Here is a 24,431-nt window from a genome sequence, read left to right on the forward strand (position 1 = left end):
TCTAACATAAAAGCCTAGAGTTAGTGTTGCTTGGGTTGTCCACTTTGTAGATTATCTGGGGAAATTTTTTAATCCTAGCATGGCACATCTGTGCCTCCCATTTTTACAGGTGTTACTGACTGTTTTTTAGCCTGAATAAAATATTGCCTTAAAAAATAGCTGCAGCTGGGAGGAATGGGGAGAGCAGCTGTATTTCTTAAACTAAGTGGAAGGTTCACTGGTATTCATTCTATTGTTCTGTAGTCTTTTAAAAATGAGTCTGAATCATTTTGTAAAAATGCCAATGCCTTGCAAGCTAAATACAAATTAAGAGATTATCCATGCCTTTGATGATTCATATAGGTAAATAACAAATCTGACAACAGGTGATTGCTGCCACAGTGGTTCTGGGGTCAGTGTGCCTGCCTATGACAGTGCATATAGTGTGGTGAACAGCTGCTCCCATCTGGGGATGGCCAGGGGCCAGCTGGCCATCCAGTCCCAGAACAGCAATCCCAAGAGAAGTTTCTCCTCTTCTTCCCTCACTGGCACTGGGGAAGTGTGTCACAGATGTTTACAGGATATTATGTTGGGGAAAAAATGATTGCAGATACATGACCATTCTTATTAAACTCATAAAAACATCCATAAGGTGTTTGGTTGAAATGAAGCCCAAAATGAGCCTGCAGGATTGCTGCCTGTCCTTTGCTCTTTGAGAATTTAAAATGGCAGCATGACCCATCTGGTTTGGTCAGGACGATCATAGTGAAGATATTTTCTTTTTAGTCCAAGGAGCCCCTTTGCCCTCTGAGCTGTTACTGTGAGTGGTAATTACTTGGTGAGGAGCCTGGATCATTTTAGGAGTCATCGGGTCAGAAAGAAAAATCAAACCTTATTTAAAAAAAAAAAAAGTCCTTAAAAGGGGTAAAATGTCCTTTCCATCCAACCATGGATACTGAGTGTCATCCATTCATTTTTTTTTCCAGGAGTGAGAGAGTCCCATCAGATGAGCATTTTTAAGATAATTGCTTCTATCTTGCACCTTGGAAGTGTGGAGATTCAGGCTGAGCGTGATGGTGATTCCTGTAGTATATCAGTAAGTTGCACACCAACACCGGAGATAAAATGTACACAATTTACCCTGTTCTTACAGCTTGATATGACTGAAATGTGTCTTTCCAGTTAGAGGACACTCATAGGTTATTTATTCTTAACAGTAATGGTTTCTGTTCACTTGCTGATAATTTTTTTAAAGAGCCAACCCTTTAAAAATCAGCTGCCATCAAGTTTCTGTTGCCAAGGACAGGGAATGTAGTGGCTATTTGATAAATTCTTTTTGTTGGGTTGATTTCCCAAGTACCCTGAAGTACACAGAATTCTACATGTTGTCAATCCATTGAGTATTTTCTGAGTGCCAGACTGAGGTCCCCACTGCAAGGAGATGAAAGGGCACAGGGCACTGTACCTGGTGATGCTTCAAAGGGGCTTACAGTCTAATTGGGTGGACAAGACAGGTGGCAACCCTTGCCAAGATTCTGACAGCACAAAACAGGCTGTTAAGTGAGATATCCATGTGAAAGTACTGCAAGCTGTCAAGTGTTCTGTGAAGGCTCATAATGAAGGTTATTTTCCTGATGCCCAATGTAGTACTGGTATGTGGTAGATAAATGTCTAAGTGGATGGACGAGTGATGGAGTAAGCACCAGGGAAGTGGCACCCACAGCAATTGCTGTGCCTTCTGGAATTTAATGGTGTTGAGAAAAGCTAAAGCTGGTATTCTAACCTTGGATAGGTGAATCTGCAACTGTTTATTCTATACCTCTTGTGCCCATTTATGGCCAGGTTCTGGGGAGGTACAAAGTATGATTCTTGCTTCCAGGGACTTGGAATTTAAATAACCAGACACTGGAAAAATACAAAAGACAATACTACCTGAGGGCACGTGTCCATGCTGCTCACAAGCTGATGCTTATTCAGTTGAGTGGACGTAAATTAACCTCCTTCTCTTTGTCTAGAGTTGGGGGTTATGAGAAGTTCAAACTGGCCCTGTCTTCAGGGAGAGGAAAACCTGAACTGTAGCTGGGATTCAGTAGAGCTCATTGTGTATCATCCATGGATGGATACACAATCTGTGGGGAATGATCTAGGGTTTGAGAGGGCCCCGGGCCTGTCTGGCCTGCTGCCGTCCCTGGCATGGACTCTGCAGCCTCGTGAGAACCTCGAAGCTCCCCTGTCGGGCCCAGTGGAAAAGGAGGAGGTGTTGGTGCTGGTAGTGTTAGGTGCCCTGGAGCTGTTTTGGACATCTGCTGCTTATATACCTGTGTGGGTGCTCACCTTAGGGGGAAGGAGGGCATGGTACAGTGGAGTTGGCAGCAGTGATGCCATGGGAAGGACTTTCATGTTCAGAGGAGGACCTGTGGCCCAGGGGTTGGTGGAGGAACCTCCAGCGCAGGACAAACCCTCCCCAAATCTGAGTCTTTAGGGCCAGTGATGTATTGTCCCAATGTCTTTCCCCTGATGAGAAAGGCATAGAACATCTGTGCCTCCCCGTGCACACAGCTCAGTCAATGTCCCGTGGTTCCTTAGGGCAGCTGTACTCTGTGTCAGGGACAGGTGAGATGAGGAACACCTGCAGTGACCAAGGCCTGGCTGAGGCTGGTAAGATGCAGGAAAGGTGACAGATGTGCCCTGTGGTCTGTGGACCTGCAGCCCACCCAACACCCTGCTCCTCCCCAGGCCCTTCACAGGTCACTTCTTCTTTCATGGGTTCTTACCTCTCCTCTGTGGGGCTGAGCATTGTGTGTGTGTGTGTGTGTGTGTGTGTGTGTGTGTATTGATGCCTACCTTTCTCCTTTGTGACACTCCAAACTCTGAAAGAGTAGGGTCAGTTCTCGTTCTTTATTCTATCACCAGCATCTACTGTGGTGCTCAGCACTCACCAGGTACCCAAGAAGTAGATGGATGGTTGACTGAGGCTCTCCAGGCCTCAGGGGTGGCACACAGGAGAGTAAGAGTGGATGGGAAACTCTGAGATCTTAGTGAGGTTGGTGGTTAGCATGAGAACCAGGGCTGGGGAGTCCTTGGGCACCTACCTGCATTGGGGGGTGAGACTAGCAAAATTAAGGCTTGAACCTGTAAGTGAAGTGCCTCTTATCTTATAGTTGACCCTCCACACCCAGCCTCTGGAGAACGTTCAGGTGAGAAGGGAAGTGAGTGTTCATTACGACTGTATCTATTGGGCTCACTGTTCTCCCTCTAGTACCCACTGAGTGTTTATGTGGAGATAGTATGAGGGTGGGAACATCAGGGCCTCTTAGGGAGGCATGGATGGAGGATGCAGGTGGTAAAGGGGGGCAGGAGGGAGGAGGCCTGAGAGGTTGAGGTTTGGATGCTACCTGGTGTGGCAGCCCTTTCTCTGCTAGGTGGCAGGAAGTTCCAGAAGGCATTTGAGTGCAGGTTTGTGGTCTAGGCTGGTCTTCCATTGTTCTGCAATCAGAGCTGTACAGAGAACTAGTGGACAGGAAGGACTCTAAGTCGAGATGGCCAAGGTTCATATCCTGATTCTTCTTGCTGGATGTGTGACTTAGGGCAAGTGTGCTAACCTCTCTGTTTCCTCTTCTGTAAAGTGTGGATGACCACCTGCCTCAGTGCTGGAGTGAAGATCCCAGAAAGCCCTGTGTGGAAAGGTTTTAGTACAGAGCTTGTGGTGAGAGAGTCTTTGTCTAATATCAGCCTTGTTATAGCCAGAGTTGACCTTAAGAGCATCCCTCTTGCTGTACAGGGGAGGAAAAAATAAGGCCCAGAGAGGGGAACCTCTTTCTCTGAGGTCAGAATGACAATGGCAAAGGTGGGACAGGGCCCAGGCAGTGTTCAGTCCCCTTCACTCCTGCCAGCCCAGCTTCCTCGGCTGGACTACAAGTCCTTGGGGAGGAGACTGCCCTCTGCTTGCCTGGTGAGCCCCATTGGTGCCCTCACAGTGCCAGGCACAGAATGTGTGCTTGAGAAATGCATCGTTAATAGTTGCTACCGAGAGCCCCACTGATTGTGGTTTATTCCTCGGGCACATAGGATGGGCCTCCTATTGGAAAGGCTGTCTTTCCATACGCAGTGTGCCTTCTGCTCAGTAGTTTTTATTTTTAATTAAAGCATGAGAATATGCTCCATGACTGCCAGGGTTACCTTGGAGATGCAACAGCATTCAATTTGTTTCTTGAATTTAGCAATATGGGCCCATAAAACTGATCTGCTACCTATGATTTGTTGGCTATTTTTAATGGATAGCATCGTTTAATTTTGCCTAAATGTAATTGCACGATGTTAAATCAGTTTCAGTCAGCACCTTCAATCAACAGTCGGAAGAAGGTGAGAAAATCAAGCCCCACCCCACTGTGGTGGATAAAAGCCGGTCCCCAGGGTGGTTTCTCAGACAAGTCTCTAACTTGTGCTTTCTCCACTGCACTCATAGCTCGAGGCCTCAGGGAGGGGAGGGTGCCTGTGGGCGTGTCTTGGGCAGTCATGGTAGCTGCTGGCAGGCCACTTAAATGTCAGGGAATCCATCTGCAGTGCCGTGCCTAGCAATTAAGAATTTCTTGGAAATAGGTCAGATGAACAAATTGGATGCTTGCCACCTCTGAACTTGTTGCCTGCCAAGCGGTCCCCAGGCACTTAACTCTACCACATATGGCTTTATGTTTAGGGGAGCGGGGTTGGCTTCAGAGAAAAAGGATCTTGGCCAGGAGAAGTAGCCATGGAAACTCTCCGCTGAGTATGAAAAGATGGGGGCTTCTCCACACCCACCCAGCTCAAACCAAGCTGATTGTCCTGCCGGGCTGGGGTTAGGAGCTCTGGGCCAGAAGGCAGGAGGCCTCACTCAGCTTCATCTGAATAATAAGGCACATTGGATTAGAATGCAATTTCTTAAGAACATAAGCATTCTTTGGTCAAATACATTCCAAAAATGCTTCTTAAAATATCTATCTCTTGGTGCTACATGGTGTATTAAACCAGTTCAGCTGTGTTTAACCTGGTCCTGTCCTCTCCTTCTGTTAAGTAAAGCCAACTAATGTTCTTTGCAACTACTGTTCCATAAACCATACATTGGAAAAACACTGGCCTTAGTGATTTTGGATTCTATTATTCTGGCGTTCTATTATTTTATAACTGTTTTGGGTAGATGGATTTTAAATATATGTAGGAGGAAAAAATTGCCTGGGGATATGGTGTTAAAGGAGAAATAATACAGTTATCTATGTTAATTTTCATTAAGCCCTCATTTAAATCCTACAAGGCAGCCTCATCGGAAAATGAGTCCCACAAGCAATTGAGGGCCATTAGGAGATGGCGCATCATGTTCTGAAGGATTCCCCTTCAGCCTCAGTGTTAATACGCTTTCCAGTAGGCTTGAGGCTGGGCTACCAGCTTTCCCAGGTGGATTCAGATGAGGAAATGAATAACTGGTGAGAGAATGAATAACCAAATGAATGAGCAGGTTTTCTCAGAGTGCCCCAAGTGGGCTGCAAGGATTATCCAAGGAATTTGTACATTTTGGTGAAAGAAGACAAGACCCTGTGGGAAATGTGGCTCTCCAGTGACTCAAATGCAAGGTGATGTGATTAGTATTTGGGTAAATGAGGGTCAAGACTCACACATAGTCCCTAGAGGCAGCTGGGTAGGCAGGAGATACATCGGGCAGGACAGTGGTAGAAGCCTTGTGCGGGGCGGTGGGGCGGGGGCCTGGTTGAGTAGTTGTACCTCTCTGGGGCTCAGCTCAGCTTTTTGCCTGTAGGAAAAGAGGCCTAAACTGGAGGAATTCCAGTTTCTTTCCAGCTCTGAGCATGTGTGATATTATCAGTGGAAGTGTTCCAGATGCTTCCCAGGTCAAGATGTGGTCCATGGGTTTGCCATGTATCTTAGCTTTCCACGCTGAGGAACTTTGTTTACATACTTAAAACACTTGCTGCTTGGGGGTAAAGAAGTTCAGTTTCTATGATTTTAGCATCACTGAGGCTAAGAAGAAAGCGAGCCTGCTTGGAAGCATAGGACAGTGCAGGGTCAGTGCTGGGAGTGACATCGTCCATTGCGTTTCAGCCTCTCACCCAGCACATCTGAACCACTCACTGGTATCATGTACAATTTCAAAAACTCCTCAAGGTGATTCTCACTTAAGCTACCCACCCAGAAGAGAATCATTGATCTGGCCCATTGTGTTATTTTACAGAGCAGGGAACTGACTTCTAAGGGAGAGACATGGCTAGTGCCTTCAAAGGGCCCGTCCACCTTAGGAGCTGGGGGCTTGTTTCTGAGCATACAGCTGGTTAGATGGGGCGGGTCAAAGGCAATGCCTGTAAGTGAGGAATTCTAAGAGAAAGAGAATTGCTTTCTGGGCTGTGGGGTCAAGCACTGCATGCATACCTCAGCAGATGCAAACTGCATTTGGTGTGAATCTGTTCGTTACTCCGAATGGATTGAATGGTCATAAGCTCTCAATTCTCTTTCTGCTCCCTTCACTCAGGGACTCGCCTCTTACCAGTTACTCAGCAGCAGCCTGGCATGGAGGGAGGGGACAAGAAAGATGGAGAATGTTTTGGTTTTTAAAGTCCTATAATTTGGTCATTAGCAGGTGGAATGATCAGTTTGAGCATTGCTCTCTTATGGGTTCTGTCATCTTCACTTAGCAGTGTGTGTGTGCATGTGTGTGTGTGTGTGTGTGTGAGAGAGAGAGAGAGACTGCTGGGTTGGAAGCAGGGGATGTGCTGGGATTCTGGAGGGCTGGGAGGCCTTGGGTTTGGCTTGTTTTCCCTCTGGGCAGGAGGGTGGAAGACATTGGTGGGGGGTGGCTTGTCTCCCACACTCCTCCTGAACCTATCTCCCCCATCTCCCACAGCCCCAGGATGAACACCTAAGCAACTTCTGCCAACTGCTAGGGGTGGAGCACAGTCAGATGGAGCACTGGCTGTGTCATCGCAAGCTGGTCACCACCTCGGAGACCTATGTCAAGACCATGTCCCTGCAGCAGGTGATCAATGCGCGCAACGCCCTGGCCAAACACATCTATGCCCAGCTGTTCGGCTGGATTGTGGAGCACATCAACAAGGCCCTACACACCTCCCTCAAGCAGCACTCCTTCATTGGGGTCCTGGACATCTACGGGTAGGTCTGCCGCCTGTCTCACTCTATCTGCTACCTGGGAGTGGCTTCCTGCTCGTACTTTACAGCCAGCAGGGTCTTGGAGAGCTTCCTGGTGGTTCTCAACTTAGGGCAGTTTAAAATGTGTTGGGTCATTTTTAGTTGGTTAGTTGACACAATGATGGGGCCTGAGGCCAGGGAGGCTTAGTGGTCTATAATGTAAGGGAACAGTCCCCAAGCAAGAATGTACCTGTCAAAACACCAGGAGTTCCCCAATGAGAAACCCTGTAAGCATCCGTTTTTACACCTGAGAAAGTGAGGCCAAGAGAGGGAAATGACCTGCCCAATGTGATTTTGCAAGTTACTGTGAGAAATGGAACTTAGATTCAAGTTCTGTATCTCAATAATGTTTTATTTCAATCTACCATTTGACCTCATTGACTGTAACAGTCAAGGTGGCTATTTTAATACCATAATTTTGTCCAGTGCTGTGCAGATTTGTGTTGTGTGTGGTCATTCCTGAGGTTTCTCTTCCTTTCAGAATTCCAGCCTGATTGAAAGGACTGTTATTTGTAACTTTATTTTTGGCAGGGAGAGCCATTGTGGTGTGGTGAAAGTGTACTTGCCTAGCCATCGGGAGACTGTCACCAACCAGCTGAGTGAATCTCCACAGATCACAGCCCCTCTCTGGTCTTTCATTTCATAGCTTCAAATGAGGTTTTGAGCCACAGTCTCCTTGAGGTTCTTTCTAGGTCCTTGTTTGAAGTTAACACGAACTGGGTTGCAAGCTACCTTGCACTTCTTTTCTGACCAATGTCCTGTCCTCTTTAAGCTAACAATAGACTAAATCCTCCTGGATCTTTAAATTATAGAAGTCATGGCATCTTAAAATAGAAATTCAGATCCATAGAAGTGAAGCATCATAAGAACAGTGACACTCTAGTGCAAACAACTGCTTAGCAGGCTGGAACTCACCCGGTACTGACCTTGTGATGAGGTTGGAATAAAGGCCAGTCCCCTGTAGAAGAGGCCACTTCCCCATGCGGAGACAGGCTCTCCTAATTACATCTCTGATGCTGTTGCTCATCCCTGGGTTTCAAATTGAACTATGTTGCATGCTATGGAGAAAAAAGACAATCTTTGTGATTTCTGATATCACAGAGGCCTCAGGAACATGCTAAAGAGTTGTCTCATGCACTAGTTAAGTAACATAAGAGGCATCAGAAGAAATTGTGGAAGGGTCTATTTGAGGATTCGGATGCTTCGTGCTGTACAAGTTTCAAGGCTGGAGAGGACACGCTTGCACATTCAGGAAAGATTTATGTGGGAGCTAAGATTTGAACTGGATCGTATAAACAGGGGTAGAATATGGAAAGTGAGGGAGGCACCTTTGGGAACAGGAGTGCAACCAAGATGTGAGGAAGGAGCAGAGTGTGAAGGCAAACCTCCTTGCTGATAAGGAGCACACAGTGGAGAATCACCGAGAGCAGGAGGTGAGAAGAGGCATCCTCCCCAGGCCTTCAGCTGCATGACCCCGGGCAGGCCCCTTCTCCTCTGGTCCATCGAGTGCCTGCCTTGCGCTCAGCCCTTGTAGTTGCTCTTGGGAGAGCGTAGAACAGTGTGCTCTCTGGGAACTTCCAGTCTCATTGTCAATCATTAATTCTGTGGTGTTCTCTCTACTTTGAGTATTTTCAGGTAATTGGATATCCCAAAATACTGACCTTTCGGTATTACCTTCCAAGTAAGACCTGGGGAAACCCAAGCTGACCCAATTCCCTTAATCCACTTGTAGAAGGATCTAATTTTACTGAGGTTTCGATTTAGGAAGATTAGCATGCAGACTCGTCAATAGCATGTAAAAATTTTATGATTTACGTACTACTGCTATATAAAATACCATGCCTCAGTTCTGTTGTATTTATATATCATCTTAACACTGCCTTGAATTTAAATAGTCTGCTTACTCCCTTCCCTGTGATCTTCCGCTGGGTTTTTTGCTGTTCTCAGGAGGCCTCCATGAGCTGGGCTCCTGGGGCTGCTGAGTACGCAGATGTCAGCCCGGCTTGTGCAAGCTGGGATTTTGTGTTTATATTTGCCATTTAATTTTTGTAATTGTTTGTTTTCTCTAACATCCTGTGACTGCCCAAAGGGGAGAAATAGATCGCAAGAATGGCTTGTCTGGTTTGAAAACAATAGTTTTCCATGGATGGGGTGGCAACCTGGAGGACTTGGTCTCCTGTTCCTAGTGCCAACTCCTCACCTGTGTCTCCATCTCAGAGTGGCCTCCAGGCTCCTTTGAGACTATCTGACAGCTCTTCCATGAGGGCAGGGTCCCGACACAGGGCCATCAGCATAAGGCCATTCTTGGGAATTTTCCTTCCCTTTGTGCTTTCTTCCGGACATGCTATGTTGTTTTTTTCTTAATCTTTATTCTTTCTCCGAAGCTAATTCACTTTTTTTGTTACAAAGTTGTCGTATTTTAAAAGTGACTCTTCTTCTTGAGAGAAATAAGTCCCCATGCACAGTTACTCCTCTGTAGCTCAATGCAGTGCTGAGTTCACACTCTCTCTGAGTTAAGGATAACAAGTTAGATACAAGGGAATTCAGAGTGAACAAGCTAGCTGTGTGCCTGGGCCATTGGTTGCCAAGAAAGAACTTACATACATGTCCTAAATATGGAAGTGAATGCTACTCAGTGGTCTGATTCACCAAGAAATTTTACAAATGTGGACTGGCCCAGGCTCTCTTTCTGGTAAGAGGGTATGTAATGAACTCTTAGGAGAACTCTTAAGAGATTAAAATCAACAAATTAACAGAAGAGCAGGTGGCTTGAGTCTGGAAGTACTTTTTAATCTATCAGGTCAGTGACGTCATTTCTTAATCTGGGAGAAAACAACACAGAATCCTGAGTGGAGACTTGGGATAGCGTGTGTGAGCCGTTTACTGTCATCTGCCCCTTTCCACATACAGTGTCTTATCTGCCTTATTTCCCTTGGACTTCACATACCTTCCAGAAACCCACCAAACCTGCCTTTTTTGCTTTTTAATGTGGTCATTTCTTGGTTACCTGGAAGTGGGCATAACACTCAGCCCCACTTCTCGCCCTCTCTACTCACCTCCTTCCCAGTTCAAACTCACTCCAGTCATTAGGCTTTATTCTATTCACGACCATGGGAAGTGATTCTAAGGAGCTTTTCATCCTCTGTGGCATAAGAAAACCCAAGCGTTGTTTATTTTTTGAGTTTTCTATTCATATCCCTGGCCATCAAACCCTGGAGGAGAAGACCATCTGTCCATTGTCTCACTCCTTAGCGGAGGTGTGGGGATGCCTGAGTACCCATAGAGGATGCCCTGGGGCTGACCTGATGTCTTTGATTTTCTCACTTCTCCTTGTCTCTTTTGAGCAAGAGTGGCAAAAGTGGAGTCCAAAGAGAACAGAAAGAATACTGGGATGTTTCTGAATACAGCCAGCCACATCCAGGAAGTGGAAAAGAACGAGGCATTGCCTCCCTCTCAGGTTGGAAATGTGCAAAGCTAGGAAATGAGGGTGGAACTGCCCTTCTGCCCCTTGCCCCCCCCACTGATTTCTTCCACTGGGATAACTGTCCCCAGATGAGCTGCAGTGCATATCTAGGGCATTTCTGGCCCGCCAGTGAAGCTCATTCATGAACTGAATTCTGTATCAAACATGAGCCACTCCACTTTTTCCTGTAAATGTGTTAAATGTTACTACAGAATTCACAGCCAGAGTGAATACACACTCACTTCTCTCTATAAGCAAGCAGTACACACGCCAGCATCGTATACACACATTTCTCCCCATCAGTGTGTTCTGACTCGTAGTTAGCTTGTAGAGGAGAAAGGCTGTGGGCTCCTAAACAAATTAGCGTGGGCCACAGCTGCTTCCACCATGACTGTGGTGAGTGCTCTGCGCAGAGGCCCTTCCCCAAGGCTTTTCTGAGCGGTTCCAGACCCCCAGTGTCTGGTGGAAGCTTCCCTACATCTTGCTCCTCTGTCCCAGCTCCACAAAAAGTGCAAAGCAGGCAGTACCCAGAGCAATTTAGCCACCCCAAGCTGAGCTCTTCACCTTAACCAAGGATCTATGAAGTCACCTTCAGGGTATTTTTGACCAGGCAGGGCATGGAAATTAATAGCGGAGATCCTGGCAGCTTTTGGCTGGGATTCCCTTTCCAGGTTGCATTAACCTGCATTTGCCTCTCTAGGCCTGATTAATTGCAGTCTCTAATCATTTATACCTCTCCTCCCCTAGAGTCTCTAATCCTTTGTTCCTATCCTCTCCTTGAGGCAACAAGAAATAAATGGCTTCAATTTGGGAAAAATACACATTTACTTGTCTTTGATTTCAGCCTTCAAGATGCCAAGGTAGCAGAGGGCTTTGGCTATGGCCAGCCCATTCTTGCTGAGGACAGTTGGCCTGGGAGCAACACAGGCTGTAGCAGATTCATGAGTTCTGCTGAGGAACAGTTGGGGAGAGAATGGGGTAGAAGGCAGGGAAGTTTTGACCCCAGGAAGCAGGACACAGGATTTCCTGGGATTTTATATCCTCCTCAGTCCTCTGTTACTTTCTTGTGGTACTTCCTAATAATAAATTAGCATCCAACTCTATTCGGTGCTCTTTAATGGTATGTTTAAAAATGCTTTTAAGGCCGGGCACGGTGGCTCATGCCTATAATCCCAGCACTGTGTTGTTAACGGTGGAGGGTGTCCAGGTTCTTGGTGTCTCGAACAAAGAATTGGACAAAATGCACAAATCAAGGAAGGAATGAAGGGATTTATTGAAAATGAAAGTACACTCCACAGTGTGGGAGCAGGCGGAATGAGTTTTACATATTCATTTACAAGTTGTTACTTATTCTAGATATTAATCTTTTATCAAAAATATGATTTGCAAGTATTTCCTCCCATTCTGTAGGTTGACTACAATAACATATTTTAAGTAAACTTCTTAGACCCACTGTTCACCTTTGTTTGGTGGGGAAAAATATTCTTTTGCTTTAGTTTTCTTGGTCTCACTCTCCAAAATAAACAAAAATAACCTCAAAGCTGCAATAGTTATTTGGAGGCTACCCATCTCCTCTCTAGCCAGTATCAAAAGGTTTCACAGAAAATGGAGGGGGAGAAATCAGTGATTGCATTAACCCTTCAGCCTGTGACAGTGTCTCAGCCCTGGACAGCCCAGAAGATCCCTGGACACGCCTTCTTCAGGGAGGACATGCATGGCTGGCCACAGTGTTCTCAAACCTTGCAGATCATCGGAAGCTGTTGGCTTCACCCTGGAGTCTCCCAGCCTCCTAGGAAAGCCTCATAGCTCAAGAGGGCTCTAAAGCCAGGCTCCACCTTCCCGAATTGTTCTGAGGTGGCCCTTTGGAGTGTGCCTGGAGCCTGACACCACTGTGTGCTTCCAAGGCTCAGATGAAGTTCCATTTTCTCTCTGTCCATGCCAGTACTCCCACACTATTGTGGCAGACCAGGTCTCACTAACGCAGGCCTCTATAGCAACTCTTTCAGTACTGAGTGGTTAAGTTAAATATTAAAAGCTAAAAAAGTCAGTGCCCTCATACAAAGGCTGGAATGTAACAAGAGCCCATCAAGAGTCTTGCCTATGCCCTTCCTGGGCCTTAAAGCATGACAAAATAAGGAAGGAATTCTTAACAGGACCTGTTTAAGATTAAACAAGTTTTATTGTGGGGTCTGAAGAAACTCCCCAGGCCTCTAGAAACAACTTTACTGGGGGGCCTGAAGGAATTCCCCAAACCTTCGTGATTTAGCAGGAGACAAGATAAGGGTAATCACCCCAGCACCTGGACCCATTTAGATTAAGTAAATTTACTGAAGCTCCAGAGGAAAGTCTTCAAGACTCAGATCTTAGTTATAGGTTAGAAGTTAATCACTTATGTCTTCGGATGAATGCACACTTACATGTAGACGTATAGCTTAGAAGGTATATAAGCTCTGGGAAACTTTGTGATTTTGAGTTGGGCTGGCGATAATTTCCAGGCCTTCTCCCTGTAACTGGTTGCAGAAAGTAAAAACTCTGTTCCTCCCCAGCTCATCTGCATCTTGTTATTGGGCCACGAGAATAAGCAGCCCGACCCTCCATTTGGTTTGGGAACACTATGGCCTCATTGTCTTTTAAAAGCCTACAGCACATACAATTTCTATTCCTTGGGGAGGCTCTAATGTACTAATTTCCTATCATCTGCCCAGTAGCTCTTCTGGGCAGGGACTGTGACTTGCTCATCTTTGCAGTCTTCATAGTTTGGGACAGTTGGCTGTTAGGTTGGGAGAGGATCGCCTTATAGTGGGTGTCTTCCTATCCTGCGTTGGAGTTTCAGGCCTGAAGATGAGCTGGGAATTGGAGCATTTGGCAAACTGAGTGGATTTAGCTCCTCAAGAAGAATAACTGACCTTCACCTTGGGGAGTGAACAGTGCCTGGGATTGTGTTCTCTCTAAAAAACTAGTCCTGGGTTGGGGCATCTAGGCACAGAGAAGCACCTGAGCAGGATGCAGGCCCTGCCATTCCAAGGTGCAGCCAGCATCCCGAGGTTGTTCAGTAAAGCAATCAGAAGGGTTGGCCTCTGTGACAGACCCAGGGTGGCCTTGTGAGATTTTATAGGCTTCAAGATGGAAAGGGACCTTGAAAGGATGTCTGGATCATTTCTCTGACACCAATGCATGATGGCCCTGCTTTTAAAGGCTTCTCCAGGGAGAATTTCCCCACATTATATTTTCTGTGCGACTTCTAATAATCATTCCCTGGAAGCTATCCTCTGTATCTAACCTATAGTCCATATCTTTTCAGTCTACCAAAGGCAGAATGCTGGAGAGTGAGCTTTATAAACTGGAAAGACCAGGCTGAGCTAGGAGATTTTAGTTCCTTTGACCTGTGCCAGGGGAACGTAGAGTTTCCCAATCTTCAAAGCATCTCACTGCCTCTCTGTTCTCTCTCCAGGTCATGGAGTGAGAGGTTCAAGGAGGTTGATCATTAACTTAGTGACTAATTGACTTTTTATTGCAGTTTCACTTTCCAACGGACACTACCTTGTTTGTAGAGGCATCTGTGGCCCTTACTACACTCTGAACTTAAGGTAGAATGAGAAGGAAATTGTATAGTTTTCGACTATGAAAATAGAAATTGAAACAGTGTGATCATTGTGCCATCGAGAGACCAGATGCCACATTTCAGCATCGAGTCTTGTTCTATGTTTTGACCTTCCTCCGGCCCAAGGATTCTGGTTTAAATATTCTCAACATTGATTTTACAAGAGAAATTCAGTTCTCTTTAGCATATAAATTTCTTTGTGACACTTTAATGTTATGAACTATAAATTGATTCATTGTGTTTATTTAAAAAAGTCTTCTCTGTTGATGGGAGGAATTACTACAAATATAATTCCATTGTAAAGGAAAAGTTACCCGATCTCCCTGACTGTGGCTTTCTGAGGTCTGTCATTTTAGATGTTTCCCCAAGCTGCCCGAGCCCCTCATTCATTTCTGGGCCTCCGGCATTAAAGTAATTATGCTAGATGGCAGAGGAATTGTTACCAGATAATATCTTAGAAATAGGAAAATTACAAGCTAATTTCAGGCCATCTCAAATTAATGAGAATGTTCTTTGTGGAGTGCTACCAATGTAAACCTTTAGAAAATGACAAGTGGGAGATATTTAAATCCTCTGTGGAGCTTAGCGCAGCTCTGCCAGCACACCCAATTGCTATTATCTGGCCAATTGCTGGGGTGGCTCTTTTATCTCCCACCTAGGTTTTATTAATTGAATTTCCTCTGGGACTTGGCTGTCATCAGCAGCCTCTCTCAGGGTGGAGGATCGGGGAAGGCAGTAAGGTTCTAAGGGACATAGCTCAGTCTTTAAGACTATCATCTGGGCTGGAAGGGCCCCAACTCAAGGCAGTGACTGGCAGACACAGTGCTTCTCCTGCTTGGTCTGGAGTGCACGGGGTGGCCTCCTTCATCCCAGCATACACTTTACATCTTTGATCTTGTTTTTTCAACCTAGAGTTATTTCTCACACATGGGCATGGCCAAAGACTGTGCTTTAATGTGGTTTGTCTCCAAGCAGTCGACTCATTTAATCTCTAAATGAATTCCTACTCCTCCATGTTTTATACCTTGATGGGGGAGGTGAGCACTAGGGAGGGAGAAGCCTGATGCATTCTGGGCACCGGCCCGGCCCCTTTGGATGTCTGATGCCTCTATCTGTGGTGGTCCCTCTGCATAGGTGCTATCTCTCCATCATCACCATCCTCAGACCCCACCAGGGCCAGCTACAACATTTCTCTCTGGGGTGGTACTGAGGGACTATGCTCTATTTGGAAGGGCTTGCATGACATTTTGTATGACACTGAGAAAATTTAGTTGTACTGAAGAATGGAAAGGGTAGAGACATGGAGTGGGCTGAATGGAGCCTGTGTCCATTGCTGTTACCTCGTTGGTATTACTGGCCCTTTCCCATTCACCATGAGCTCAAATACCTCCTTCTAGGACATCATCCTCCATATTCACAGCCCTTCCACCTCATTTGTTGTTCCTTTTTCATGAAACTTTTCCTCCTCTCTGAATTAAGACTGTGGTCTCAGAAATCAGACTGTCTGGGTTCATACACTGCCTCTCTGCCTACCGACTCTCTGGCCTTGGGCAGCACAGCTTATTCAGTCTCCCTGCCCATCAGTTTCTTCAGCCACAGGATGGGATTAATAATAAACCCTAACTCTTGGCTGCTGGGGGCATTACTCAGAACTTGTGGAGCACTTGGGCTTAGTGTTCTGCGGGCTCTCATTAGCGGGGCCACTGCCGCCCATCTGGTGCATTGGGCGGTATAGAATGAGAAGAGGTGCGTGCGTGTGTGAATGAGAAGAAGTGTGTTTGTGTGAAAAGTGTGTGTGAATGAGAAGAGGTAGAAAATGTCCATCTCTTCTGCATAGGCTTCTGCCCTTCTCACCCCTCAGCCCGATGCTGCTGTGGAGCATACAAGGTGGGCTGCAAGCATTTGTAGCTAAAGCTGCCAATGTGTGTATAATGTTGCCGGCATGGTGAGTGTGACCACATCCATCCTGTTGCCTGGGTCTTATCTGCACATCCAGTTGGTCATTTGAGGCCCTCTCATCCACATCTTCCTTTATGTCCAGAACCTTTCTATTGGTTGGCCACCAGCAGCGTACATCAGGCCCTGACTGGATCTTTCTGGCTTCCTACTGTAGTAAGAACTACCTTGCTCACCTTCGTGCCTCCAGGCTTGTACACCTTCCCCCGGCTCACAGTTGTTCTCCTGCCCATCTCTAAGGTGCAGGTGAGATTGTCAGTTCTTAACTTGACATCCTTCAGAATCTCTCTGCTGCCGCCTGGTAAATTCCAGACCCCTTGGCGTAGCCAGCATAGCCTGCGGGGAGGACCCCTGCCTCTGCCCACTACGCTGCGCATCCCCCCCTCTGACGGTTCCACCTTCCCCTGCCCAAAGATTGGGCCATATTGCACACGTTGGAGTTAAGCAATGAATGATAGTGTTGATATTCTAAGATACAAAGTGCTCAAATAAGTCCATTTTTAAAGTTAAAATCCAACAAAATTGATCAAGCATCAGACAATTTACGAAGTACAATGACTAGTACAGTCACACAGAAAAATGTTGAGCTGTAGTAATGATAAGTTAAAATTCAGACTTTTTATGTTCCAAGGAACCAAAGACTTTAAAAAGCTAACATTACACAGTTGACCAAAGAGCTGTGATACACTACCATTCCCAGACTCCCAGTGAAGAGGGGCAGGACTAGATGGGGAGAACACTGGAGGCTGACCTGAATGGAGCATGGGGAGATTTTCCAGGTGATGAAAATGTCCTCCATCTGTGTTTGAATATTCACAGAACATCTCAATCTAAAAATTCTCTATCAAAAATGCATCACCCATCAACAGATGTTGAGAAAAAAAATTTAAGAAAAATGCATGAAAATATACACTTAAAATTGGTGTATTTTATGGTGTGTAAAGGCTAACTCAATAAAGATGATTAAAACAAAATACTGTTAACCAGTATTAGAAGAACAAGGTACTTTCATACATTGTGAGGTTGGAGGTGGGGTCATAACATACATTAGTTCCACCTTTCCAGGAGTTAATTTGCTTCTACCTTTTAAGAAAGGTGGTACTGTTTGACATGGTAATTTCTCTAGGATAGCATCCTAAGGAAAGAATTATGAATTCAAAGAATTTGTCACAAAACTAATAGCAGCTAACAACTGAGAAAACAACCAAAATGTTCCCAATGGGGGTGTGGTTAAATGATGATGCATCTCTAGGGGGGCCATTGCCAGCTCATGGGCACCTGTGTGAATTGAGAAAAGGTGTCACCTCTGGATGGAACACACCCCTCTGGGGCTTGGGAGGGGGCTGACTGAATTTCAGCACCACCTGTCCCCTCACCTGGACACCATTGCAATTCCCAAGTCTAGACCACGGCCCTGATCTATACAGTGGTTGATGAGACAGATGCTAAAACTGATGCCTTCAGAACAGTGGTGTGGGGAAGTGTTTTCAATGGAATGTTAAATGATAATAATAGAAGGTAAGGCCAGGTGTGGTGGCTCACGCCTGTAGTCCCGGCACTGTGGGAGGCTGAGGTAGGTGGATCACTTGAGCCCAGGAGTTTGAGACCAGCTTGGACAACATGGCAAAACCTTGTCTCTACAAAAAAGTAGAAAAATTAGCTCGGTGTGGTGGCGTGTCCCTGTAGTCCCAGCTACTTGGGAGGCTGAGGTGGGAGGATCCCTTGAGACTGGGAGGCAGAGGTTGCAGTGAGCCAAGATTGTGCCTCTGCACTCCAGCCTGGGTGACAGAGTCAGACCCTGTCTCAAAATAAATAAATAAATAAAATTAAATAAGTAAGACGTTACATAGTTCTGACTTTTTTCAAAAATGCAAAATTCCTAAAAGGAAACTCACCAAGATATAACTGGTGGTCAATATGAATGATAGAATCATTGCTGACTTTCTTTTTTAAACTTTCTTTTCCAAAATTTTCCTGCTGTCATTACTTTTTCTAGTTTTGAAAATAGACATATGTTCTTTAATTAGGCTCTGTGTAGTGCTAACATCTGCAACAGTGGTCTCTCTGAACACAAGATGAGACAATGGGGATTCTGTGGTGGCGTTGGGGGAGATCTGGGTCAGAGCAGATTTGTTGAAGTCCCAGTGATTCCTTTGTTGAAAGGAGATGTCTCTTCTCTTATCTTCTCTTTCCATTCTGTAGGTTTGAGACATTTGAGGTAAACAGCTTTGAGCAGTTCTGTATCAACTACGCAAATGAAAAGCTCCAGCAGCAGTTCAACTCGGTAGGCTTGGTTTCTAGACCTGGGGGTACCAGGATGGGGGAGACTCCTCTGGGAGGGACAGCCAGGCCACTTCTCTTCCTCTGAGGTGGATGGGCCCTGGCTGTGTTCTGATATCCCTTGGTTTTCCTGGTGGTACTTGCAGCTTTTGGAAGGGGCTTTCCACTGCTCAGGAGGGAGAATTGAATGGGGGCAACTGTGCTGAGAGGGGAAATGATCCTGTCTTTGGCTTTGACTCCCATTCCTCTGAGCCTAGGTGTCTAGGGTATTTAAGCAACAGCAAGCCAGATATGGGGCTTCCTATGATTGAATGGGAATACGACAACTCAGGTGATTGTTAAAGTGTCCCCAGGAAGTGTTCACCCAGGCATGAGGAATCGCCTAACTGTGCTTTGCTTTTCTGCAGTCATAACTATGACTTAGCATCCAAACCGTATCTGGCAGTTCTCTGCTGTCCTCCAGTACCCAGAACTCCCTGAGCCCGTGGGGGAGGTGAATGTTAAGGTGTGCCTGCAGTTCACTCGTGTGACCTTTTAACTTGCCCTAGCATGTTTTCAAACTGGAGCAAGAAGAATACATGAAGGAACAGATCCCTTGGACCCTGATTGATTTTTATGATAACCAACCTTGTATCGACCTCATCGAAGCCAAGCTGGGTATCTTGGACCTGTTGGATGAAGAATGTAAGGTAAAACTGATGATGCAAATTAGTTCAATTCTAGGGTAGGGATGTGGTACAAGGGAATCACATAAGATCTCAAAGGTGGAATTTCATCTGTGATCAGCTGGCCTTCAGTGTGCTGGAAGAAGCGTTGGCATGCTGCATACTAGAAGCGTGTACCATTCTGTGTGCTAGAAGGCAACATGTTTAATGTGACTGGCAGGTGTTGCTACACTGGTAAACAGGTGCCTCTCTTGGGGGAGCCTGGGTGGTATGGGTTGGCATGATATGATGGTGGTTTGGACTTGATGTCCCAGGTGGCCTAGGTGCCAAGAGAAGAACTGCAGCATCTAATGGGCATCCCTAGGGAGTGAAGACTGAAGTCTGGGATCGCTAATGCCAGGTCAGATGGCTTGTGACTGATAGAGCTGCATGGCATGGTGGCAGGTGAAATTCATAGATTTCCCCATCTGGTTTCTGAGGGGCTGTACCTGGTGAGACAGGGTGAGTGCTGACTTGTCAGATTGGAGAGTGCCTGGCAGCACTGGGAGGGTAAGGTTTAGAGGATCTGGGTTTTATCAATTACCTAACTTCTTTAGCCTCTGGTTTCCTGCTTGATGATAGGGGTTGCATCTAATCTGCAAAATCTCTCCCAGTTGAGTGGTTGATTGCTAAAAGGGGTAAATATATACCAGTTCCTCCAGGGATGGAAACACTAATCAACAGGTGTAAAAGCCACATGATTCTTGCTATTGCAAGGGAAAGAACCCACTTACTTTTACTTTCTGCTCTCCCACATCTTGCCTGTAAAGGCTTAAATGTGGCTTGATGGTTTGGTAGGAGGTGTTTCCTTCCAGAAGGGCTCTCCTAGTTTTGTTGCCTTTGAAAATGAAAGGGAAACAGTAGAAGACAGAGAAAAATGTACCAATTCTACAGCTTGCATATTTTTTTTTTTTTTTTTTTTTTTTACCTCCTGAAGGTTTTTAGCATTTCACTAGAGATGTGGGCTTCATCCTCAGAATCAATATCCAAGCAGAGATAATCTCTCAGTGTAGCAAGTGTTTGTCCAGGCTTGCCTAACCTGAGAGGTAGCAGTAAAGGTAAAACAATTGTCCCTAGATTGAGTAGCATTGGCTAAATGGCTGAAATCATAGCCTAGGCCATCCTGCTGTTCATGACTCACTTTTATTTTCTTGGTTTCAGCATCCACTACCACCACCTCCCTTCCCAAACTCAGCCAAGGTCATACTCCTTTTCCCCAGTCTCTTTTGAGATTCCATCAGTGACCTTCTCCTCCAGCTCCATACCACCGAAGCTAAAGGCAGCACCATGTCCTGTGTCCAACCCAGGCCTCTGGGATGCTAAGCTGGTGTGGCTCCCTGGGACCAGTACTCAAGGAGGACCCTGGCTTTTCACTCTCCTCCCAAGTGGTGAAGGTGAAGGTCATACACAGTTCTCAGGGCACATGGAGTAGGCAGTTTGTCCTACACAGGTTTGTGGAAAGCCTGGGTTTCCTGCCAGTCAGGCTGGTGGGGGCTAGACATGTCAAGACACTGGGTGGTACTGTGGATGTGACATGTGTAAACTCACACTGGTGGCCAAGGAGATGAGTTGAACACCACATTAAGGAATAAGACAAAAGTCCACAATGTGGAGACTTTTTGTAACAGGTTTAATTGTTCTGGGAATTCAGGATGATTTAGCATAGTCTGATAGAGAGCATCAGTAACAGGTGGATTTTAAGCCAACAGGTGTTATTACATTTGTCAAAACTCACTGAACTGTACGCTTCAGTGAAAGGGTGCATTTTACTGCATGGAAATTATTCTGCAATGAACCTGACTTTAAAACATACTGGGGCCTGGAAGCACCCATGTCTCTGAGCCTGAGGAGGTTAGGGAATCCCCCTGGAGTTGCCGTGGCTGGGCAGCTCGGTCCCTCTTGGGAAGGATCCTGTTGGGCTGTGGAAGCAGCCTCAGACACGTCCTTTCCTCCCTGTCTCTCAGATACTTTGCAGGGTGAGAGCGAATAATACATTGCACTGTGAACAGTTGAGTTCTGTGATGCCATGTGACAGGACATAAAGTCAGATGAAGGATCGGACTCATGGTGCAGAGGCAGCCTGTGGGAAAATCACTTTTCTTGGGGAAGCTGTGCAGTGGCAGGCAGGGTAGCGAGCTGGGGTTTAAATAAGAAGTGTGGAGATGGGGTGGCTGTGGGTTTAAAGGGGGAGCGTGCAGGGAGCGCTCCCCAGGGCCTGTGACTGGTGCCACAGCTGCAGAGGAGAGTGCAGACTGGACCTGGGTATTAAACCACCTGAGGTGGAAAAGCCTCTTTGCAGACAGGCCCCAAACAAGCCACAGACTAAAATTGTTCCTCCATTACCCAAGCCCACTCCTCCAAGAAGGTGTTTGAGTGTCAGAAATGTTAATTTCCAGGCTGCTCTTAACAAGACTCTCCAAAGATGTCTGGTGGCAGGTGGGGAGTAGGTGCCCACCAGCCCCTGCTGCCTTCTAATCCCTATTTGGGTTGGGATTTCCTAATATCCTCTTCCCATTCATCAGTCCACTTTCTCTCAGAGGAACAGGCAACCTTGAACCCTGGATGCAATTCTAGTGAGTGAAACCCAGGTGCTGTCTCAGGTTGGAGGTGTTGGAGCAATCAACAGCAGGTCTGAGTCGGGTGGCAGGCTCTGCCCTGTGCCCTGAGGATTCTTTGTTTCCTGGAAGAAAGGAAATCACTCAGGACTGTGGAGTGAAATCAGCTCAGTCGGTGGGGACGCCAGTGTCCCCCACCCCCTGTTTCCTCTCCTGGCCCAGCCTGCTGTCAGGAGGGTTTACTGTGTATTCAGATCAGGGGATTATGGTTTCTTAAGAAGTGGCCCCAAAGGTTTCCTTGTCTAGCGCTTTCATGTAGAGGTGTGACTCCTGTGATGGAAGGAGGTGAAGTGCCCTTGCCACATTTATGTATTCATTCACACGAGGAACCACATGTTCACGCAATAGTGCACTGAGTCCCTGCTTTTCAGATGTCAGCACTTCTTGAGAGGGTCAGGCAAGCACTGAAGTGTCATCTTTGATGACAAAGAACCGGAAACACTGTGGAGGAAATGACAGAAGGAAGAGCTTCGTGGGGAGAGCATTCCCAAGCGAAGTCAGATGAGGAGGGGGCATTCCAGGTGAAGGGAATGTCACACTTGGAGAATTTGAAGTGATCTGATTTGTCTGGAACTCCTGGTGGGGGCAGGTAAGGTTGGAAAGTAGGGACCATGGGAGAATGAGAAGCCATTTCCACCCTGAGCAGGCGTTTGGGCTTCACCCTGAAGGCTCTAGGTATCAGCCCATCGGGGAGAAGCAGGGGAGAGGGGGTCAGATGTGAATGATCAGATCAGCAGGTCTCCCAGACTGTGTGCAAGCTGAGGTGGGGAGAGCCTGGAGGGGGCAGCACCATGAGGCCATGTGGTAGGCCAGGCGGGAGGGAACCAGGGCCTCCAGGAGCTCAGCAGGGTGAGGGCCTCCATGAGTCCCTTGGGTGGAGGACTTCCTTCCAAGGGAGTTGTTGGGACAGAAGCCTAATTTCAGTAATTTGAGGAGAGCAGGAGGTGAGGCAGTGGAGATGGCGAGTTTGAACTCGGAGGCTTGCCTGTGAAAAGGAAGCGGCACGAGAGAGGAGCATGGGCTTGGGTGGACTGAGGCCCTCCAGGAGGCAGGGGTGGGTGGATGGAAGGCCAGCCAGGAGGGAGGCCTTTCTTCCATGAAAAGGACAGAAAGGTGGGATGGCTGTGGGTGCAGATGAGTTTCTGCATGTTAGAGCAGGAATTTGGGATTTTCTGCTTCACAGCCTCTATTTCCCCATGAAGGAGGAGATGAGGCATCTGCTGAGAGGCAGCAGGGTCAGAAGCTTGAAGAGAATGGAGGAAGGTGAGAATGGCTGCCCAGTAAACAGAGAAATTGCAGAGTGCGCAGATTGTTTGGCTGAGGTTAAAGACCGTAAATTGGTGTTTAGGAGTTGTTGAGATCAACTTCCTGCTTAGATCTAGGAACAGTGTCTTAATCCATAGAAGTGATTCTCCGAGTGAAATTCAGTTTTATTTTTTGGCTGCAGTACTTGTATAAAAGTATAATGGCAGGACTTGGTTAAAGGAAGATGAGTTGATGTGTAGTCTCATCCAGCCACCCAGGTATGGGTAAGGAGAGAATGGGTAGTTGGATTCATCTAGAATTAATGTTTTGCTGAGCATGCAGAGGGGTATTTTGTAAAGGTGAAAAATAAAGGCCTGGAAGTGGCACTGGGGGTGGCTGGCAGGTGAGGAGGAAGGAGCTGCCTCCATTCCAGAGAGCAGTGAGGACTGCAGAGTCCTGGGGGGCCCAGCTGGGCTTCTGTGATGGCAAAAAGGGGAGGGGCCCGAGGGTACTCCTTAAAGAGGCTGGGGATCCAGAGGTATTTATGGTACAATGATTTGAGAGGTCAGCAGGGGTACAAGGCATGAAGTATGGAATGGAAGGAGACAGTGAGTGACCAGGAAGGTTGGTGCCAGTGGCCCAGGAAGACAGGGACGAGAAAAGAAGCAGACATAGAAAAACTGGCCTTGGGGTCTGTTTTTTTTTTTTTTTTTTTTTGGCTTTTTTTGTTTTGTTTTGTTTTGTTTTGTTTTGAGACAGTGTTTTGTTCTGTCACCCAGGCTGGAGTACAGTGGTGTCATCACAGCTCTCACTGCGGCCCCCACCTGCCAGGCTCAAGCGATCCTCCTGCCTTAGTCTCCCCAGTAGCTGGGGCTACAGGCAAGTGCCACCATGCCTGGCTGATTTTTAAGTTTTTTGTAGAGATAAGGTCTCCCTGTGTTGTTGCCCAGGCTGGTCTTGAACTTCTTGGGCTCAAACCATCCTCCCACCTCGGCCTCCCAAAGTGCTGGGATTACAGGTGTAAGCCATTGCGCCTGGTTGGCCTTGGGTCCTTAAAAGTCAGCTCCTATAAGCAGCTTTGTTGGGGGCAGGCTTTGGCCTCAGATGTTCCAGGCCAGCGATGGCAACGTCTGTGATAGAGAGTACAGTTTCTGTTTAGAGTTCCACAGGGAACATTGAGAAGGGCTTAGGGAGCCCAGAACTTGCATCCCCCCACTGCCATGCCTGCCTTTTTTTTTTTTTTTTTTTTTGCTATTTTATTTTACTAGCAATGAGTGGAATCGGGTCTAACGTGTTTTTAACAGCTTTAATGAGATATAATTGACATACCATACAATTCACCCATTTAAAGTATACAATTTGGTGGTTTTTAGTATGTTTACAAGGTTGTGCATCCATTACCA

The 24,431-nt window shown here is 46.6% G+C and overlaps 1 protein-coding gene across 4 annotated transcripts in view; it reads left to right on the forward strand.

Moving 5' to 3' along the window:
• The window catches only part of MYO5B (myosin VB), a 363,462-nt gene that overhangs the window by 212,467 nt on the left and 126,564 nt on the right, over positions 1-24,431 (forward strand). For all 4 annotated transcript variants that reach the window (XM_063639552.1, XM_055299641.2, XM_055299651.2 and 1 more), the window contains exons 9-12: positions 966-1,075; positions 6,863-7,128; positions 18,387-18,468; positions 19,013-19,153. In XM_063639552.1, the coding sequence (XP_063495622.1) occupies positions 966-1,075; positions 6,863-7,128; positions 18,387-18,468; positions 19,013-19,153 (599 nt within the window). The remainder of the gene's footprint in view (positions 1-965; positions 1,076-6,862; positions 7,129-18,386; positions 18,469-19,012; positions 19,154-24,431) is intronic.

Source organism: Symphalangus syndactylus, chromosome 1 (genome assembly GCF_028878055.3).
Source record: "Symphalangus syndactylus isolate Jambi chromosome 1, NHGRI_mSymSyn1-v2.1_pri, whole genome shotgun sequence".
In the NCBI taxonomy this organism is placed as follows: Eukaryota; Metazoa; Chordata; class Mammalia; order Primates; family Hylobatidae; genus Symphalangus; species Symphalangus syndactylus.